This window comes from Leptonychotes weddellii, chromosome 5 (genome assembly GCF_054177405.1).
Source record: "Leptonychotes weddellii isolate Sample4059 chromosome 5, ASM5417740v2, whole genome shotgun sequence".
Classification (NCBI taxonomy): Eukaryota; Metazoa; Chordata; class Mammalia; order Carnivora; family Phocidae; genus Leptonychotes; species Leptonychotes weddellii.
The window spans coordinates 47,334,758-47,340,757 of NC_138373.1; the positions used below are offsets into that span (position 1 = coordinate 47,334,758).

The following is a 6,000-nucleotide window of genomic DNA, read 5'->3' on the forward strand; positions in this document are numbered from 1 at the left end:
GACTGGGGCGGGCCAGCAGCCTGGAGGGAGCTCTCTGCCCCAGGACTCGGCTTCTCATTTCTGCTCCCGCTACCCCATCATGTGGTCTCTTGAGGAGAACCGACTTCTGCACTGGAGTTTCATCCGGCTAATGCCCTCGAAGCATGTCCCATTCCAGCCAAAGGGGGCTCTCAGAGCCACACCTGCATGGCTGAGCCACGAGTGTGCCGACTGCAAACGTGTCCAGAGGCGATGACATGTTAGTAATCCGTACGTTTCATAAAGCAGAGTAAAGAAGCGCTTAGAAGAGTCACATGATACAATTGATCAGGACTGGCCTGTTCTGCGATTTTTGTTTTATTATCATTGTTGTTTTATTATTTATTTATTCTTATTATTTTATTATTGTTGTTGTTTATAAAAGCAGTCAACGCTCACAGCAAGTCAGAGGGACATGAGGGACGCGGCACGCGGCCTGTCGGGGGGGTGGGCAGCGGCCAGGGCCCGTGCACACAGAGTTTGCGCACATCACCCAGGAATGCAGGCCCCGCTCCACTGTGACCAGAACCGTAATCCGGGACCCTTTTGCATGCCCGTTTTGTTCAGAATCAGTAATTCAGGGCCTGGCAGATGAACTAGGGCGGAATGTTACATGGCAGCCAAATCAGGAGATATGAAACATTGTGGGAAAATCAAAGAATCAATCTCTCTCTTCTGCGAAGAAAAAAAAAACAACAACCCCGTAGTCCTCCCACATCTCAAAACCTCACACATCCTGTCATCAAATGACAAGGATTCCAGTACGAAACTCAAGCAGCACATGAAAGGGTCTCCAAGGAGTTTGCAAAGCATCTAAAGTGAAATTTTAGAAGGTTTTTTTTTTCCTCTTGTTAAAGAAAACAGAAAAAAAGGAGGTCTCACGCAAACCATGGCATCTAAATACATGCGGGAAATGGTCTGACTGAGGCCCAAGCCACTCAGACAAGATGGAGTCGGTCGGGCTGGGGTCCAGCCTGACCCTCGGCCATCCCGAGCCCCCGGCGCCCCGCGCGGGCTTGCTCCTGAGGGGTGTGTGGAGGGGGTGCAGCTTACCAGTAGGCCAAGGAAGGGTGCTCCTTCAGGGCTTGAGTGGGAAGCGCAGGCAACTTCTTCAAGTCACTCCTCACCACCTCATTGCTGGAAGAGAGGGAGGAGACAGAGAATGCCAAGGAATGGCTCACCCTCCATCCAAGAAAGCCACCGCGTGCTCTGGGATCTGACCTGACCCAGGAGCCTTGGCCGAGAGACCCCATATCTGTTCCCTTTGAATGAAAAGTCGGGGGCGGGGAGGAAGGGGTGCTCCCTTTTAATTAATTTATTTAATAAAGAGGAAAGAGAACACACAGGGTGCAGGGCCCAGCGGCCCTCTCCCCTGGGGTGCGGAATAGGGCAGAGCAGACTGCTCACAGGAGGCCGCTACACAGAGCGGGACACAGACCCAGTGCCCCCCGAGTGGCACGAATCTGGGAGAAGAAGGGTCACCAGGGTCCTGTGGGAGAAGCTCCCAGGGATCCGGCAGGGGCTCAAGGGCTCCGAGAATGGACTGCTTCTCCTTGAGAGCTGTTGCCCTTGCTGACACCCAATGCTAGTTTTCTTGGCTTGGATTGACCACACGCTGGAAACTGTTGTCCAAAATATGACAAATAACTTTTGCTTTTGATAAGGCCTGTAAATGACTCTGAGAGTGGGAAGTGGATTATCTGGTACTGGTAGGAGGTCCTGGCACCAGAAATCCTTTTCCCCCCAGACTCATGTTCTCAGGTCTGAAGGACACTTAAAACTCTTCTGGGTTTTAGCCGGTGCTTTTCAGAGCCTTCACTCCAGTCCGCACACTCAGCAGCCCTGCAGGCCCACTGGGCCAGTGAATTTGCCGTTTGTACCCACTCTACCTCCAGACGCAATCCCTGGCCTCCGCCCTGGGGAGGTTTTGGTATTTAGAGGTCCAGCAAGCGTCTCATGGCCCCTGCGAGGCTGGCAGAGGCTCACCCCACAGAGCCTGCCTTGGTCCTCAGTTCTAACTTCTGTGCTCTCACACAAAGCAAGGCAGATTTTGGTCACTGGGATGCTGGGCAATAACATCAGAAGAGCAATGAGTTAGGAGTTCAGTAAATAGATATGGAGGAAGGAGAAGCACAGTCACAGACAGGGAACCCCCGAGGCATCTGCACAGCAAACCCCCCAACACCCATGCTGCTCACCGGAGGACGCGCCCTCCGTGAGATCCCACCCAGCCGGGAATGCTGTCCTCGGCAATGGATCAGCAGCTCCCCTGGGGATACCCCGTGCCACTGGGCAAAACCACTACAATACTTTCAGTTCATCGATGTCGTGACAAAGAAACACACGGATGTTGGCTGGGGACACAGCCGCTCGCAGAAAGGGCGTTTCCCAAGTGGAGTGAGAAACGGTGCGGGCGATGTTTGTGAGTCCTTGGCTTTGAACCAACCAACCGGAAGGCTCAACTTGCTACTGTTCGAATCAATAAATCCAAGTATTTCAACTGTTATCACCTAAGTGCTAAGGCAAGGATTTATCAATTAATCACTAAGAAGCTGAAGGTATTTGGGGAGCCCCTGCTGTAGGGAAGGTAGTGCAGGGGATGCAAAAATGATAAGCCACAGTCCTCATCCGAGAGGGGCTCACGAGTTAGTGGGCAGGCAGGACGTGCGAACAGAAAGGTAACTGAATGTAAGGGCAGCGTTTGATCATGTTGACTCAACGAATTCAGTAGCTCAGAGGAAAGAGAGCCCCCTGGGCTCTTGGGGAAGAGCAAGCTTTGGGGCAGGGTCTGTATGGATATTCCTAGGAATATCCTTTTCTCCTTGGTGGGACACAGTGGAGTGTGGTGGCAGGTACACTGAGCCAGGAAGATCAATTGGAGTGTGTGTGGGGGGGGGTGGTGAGGGGAAATAAGGCCAACTGCTAGGCAGATTAGGCACAGAATTGTGAGGACCTTCAATTCCAGGCTCAGGGAGTTCAAACGCATCCAGTAGGCAATGGTTAGTCCCTGGAGGTTTTCAAACAGTGAAGCTTCCTGTGTTCAGGACAATTCAATTGCCAAGCAGAGTTTGAAATTTTTACTCCCATGCTATGAAGGCATAGTGTAAAATATTCAGTTCACCAAACCCTGGAGAGCCCAAATGATGAATTTATGGAGCTTACCTCTCCCCTTTTAAGTACAAGCACCCCGATAACAGGGATTTGAGTCTCTGTAAATACTGAAAAGCACTCTTTGGGGATGCACTTTTACTGGCCAAAGCTGTGGGAGAAGCAGTGAAGCTGAAGCTGGAGTTTGGGTTTACTCACACTCATCCCATTTAGAGTATATTTGGGGAAGGAAGGAACTCAAGGAGGAAGGGATTGTCTTACCCACCAAACACTAGTTTGTTGGCAAACAGGTTTCCCCGATGACAATCACAGGCTTGACTTCCTCGCTGGAGCCTGCAGGGGCTTCTCCAGCTCTCCCCCAGGGCAAGGTTACACAGACAAATATAACAAGAAATCACTAAGGCGTGAAGCCCGTCCAAATCCATTACATTCTGGAAGGGATCCATGGCTCTTAATCCTTCCCAAAGGACAACTATGTAGAAATGTTCTATTTGCCTTTCTGCTGTCCGTAAACATCTGCACTAACTTAGAGGTAGTCAGCCCTGTGGAATGATCTGGCCCCACTCTGTGGCCGTGTATCACACAGTTGCCCCGATGGGAGACCTGGTCACTCCATCTCCAGAGGTGTGAGAAGCTAAAACCTAATGAATATGCTAGAAGTTCCCAGCTTCCTCTCTCAGGATCTTCCACTGACTTGGACATCTCCCCCAGAGTTCAGTGCACCTGATAAATGCTAACTTAGAAGACACCCGAAAACAGTTCATGTTTCATTTTTAGAAAAAGAAAAATGGTCTGCTGGAGAGTCATTTGCTAAACTGAGAATAAAACCGAAGCTTTTCTTATTTTAAACATTAACCGGATTCTTTTTCTTAAAAGACTTATTTATTTATTTATTTGAAAGAGAGAGGGACAAGCAGACTCCCCGCTGAGCAGGGAGCCCGATGCGGGGCTCGATCCCAGGACCCCGGGATCATGACCTGAGCTGAAGGCAGACGCTTAACGACTGAGCCACCCAGGCGCCCCAACTTTTTTTTTTTAAGATTTTATTTATTCATTTGAGACACAGAGATACAGAGAGAGAGAGAAAGCATAAGCAGGGAGAGAGGCAGAGGGAGAGGGACAAGCAGACTCCCCGCGGAGCAGGGAGCCCGATGTGGGGCTCGATCCCAGGACCCTGGGATCATGACCCGAGCCGAAGGCAGACGCTTAACGACTGAGCCACCCACGTGTCCTGTTAACCAGATTCTATTAAAAACTTTTAGGTAGTTATTAATGTTGCCAGCAAAACAAGGGGACTCCCGATGCTGCGCCAGTCTTTGGTTTAGGGGGCTCTTTGAGATGATGGGTCTCTCCTCTACCACCTATACTGCTCATCAAACATAGGAAGTTTGAATGATCTACTAAGAAAACTTTCTAAGATTTCTAGGAATACGTCAAACGGGGAATTTGCCTGAATAACAGCAACGACAAATTTAACTAAGACACCATAAAGCCAAGGAAGCAAAAATCAAATTTGAGAGCAAATTAGCAAAATCCACACGGGTTTGTTTTCCTTTAAAAAAGTGAGGAGGGGCGCCTGGGTGGCTCAGTCGTTAAGCGTCTGCCTTCGGCTCAGGTCATGATCCCAGGGTCCTGGACTCGAGCCCCCACATCGGGCTCCCTGCTCCACGGGAAGCCTGCTTCTCCCTCTCCCTCTCCCACTCCCCCTGCTTGTGTTCCCTCTCTCGCTGTGTCTCTCTCTGTCAAAATAAATAAATAAAATCTTTAAAAAAAAAAGTGAGGAAATACTTTTTCAGGAGATGTCCATAATTTGTGGGACAAATCTGGGGCCAAGAGAACATGCTTAGTGCGGCAGAATTCTTCCTGCATCCAGGGGTTTCGAGGCACATGGTACTAAAACACTAAAGAGCACTAAACAGGGAGCACTGCCCTGAAATTCAGAAAAGGCAACACGATGCTCGTGTCACACTAATAATGTCTCCATGCCTCCCATCATGAAGCTCAAGTTCCCCAGGGGGAGGGACTTCATAAGTAAAAGAGTCCTCATGATCCACAATTCCCAAGTCTGAAAAGCTCTAAGAAATGGACATTTCTTAACCCAACTGGTGGCAAACCTAAACTTTTCACCCAAGGCAATGTTTGACCTTTCTCTGTTCCACGTGGTGCACATATCCATGTTCTGGCGCAGGCACGGTAAAGAGACGGGGCTCCCGGTGCCCCCCCAGACGCTGACATGGTGTGCGGGAATACCCCGAATCACTGTCTAAAACCTACAAATTTCTGAATTTGGAAACACGGGGACTAAAGTTTCAGACATGCACTGTGGGTCTCAACAACTTTATTCGATGGTACAATGAATCTAGAAACCTCTGAGATAGATTAATAAGGGAAGCTGTGTATTTTTTCTTCTTTGCTGCTTTTTTTTTTTTAAGATTTTATTTATTTGACAGAGAGAGAGAGATAGCAGATAGAGAGAGCAGGAACACAAACAGGGAGAGTGGGAAAGGGAGAAGCAGGCTTCCTGCCAAGCAGGGAGCCCGACACAGGGCTCCATCCCAGGACCTTGGGATCATGACCCAAGCCGAAGGCAGACACCCAACCACTGAGCCACCCAGGCGCCCCTTCTTTGCTGATCTTTAAAAGCCATGCAGGAGGGCGCCTGGGTGGCTCAGTCTGTTAAGAGTCTGCTTTTGGATTTCCCTGATGCCGAGCGATGGTGAGCACTTTTTCATGTGTCTGTTGGCCATCTGGATGTCTTCCTTGGAAAAATGTCTGTTCATGTCTTCTGCCCATTTCTTGATTGGATTATTTGTTCTTTAAGTCAATCAGAGAAAGACATGTATCATATGATCTCACTGATATGAGGAATTCTTA

At 49.5% G+C, this 6,000-nt stretch overlaps 1 protein-coding gene across 15 annotated transcripts in view; it reads right to left on the minus strand.

The window, feature by feature from the left end:
* The window catches only part of FRMD4A (FERM domain containing 4A), a 330,684-nt gene that overhangs the window by 96,588 nt on the left and 228,096 nt on the right, over positions 1 to 6,000 (minus strand). For all 15 annotated transcript variants that reach the window (XR_014145475.1, XM_081820621.1, XM_081820619.1 and 12 more), the window contains one exon: positions 1,072 to 1,155. Coding sequence is in view for 14 of the 15 variants with exons in the window: in XM_081820621.1 (XP_081676747.1) it covers positions 1,072 to 1,155 (84 nt within the window). In the remaining variant the exon portion in view is untranslated. The remainder of the gene's footprint in view (positions 1 to 1,071; positions 1,156 to 6,000) is intronic.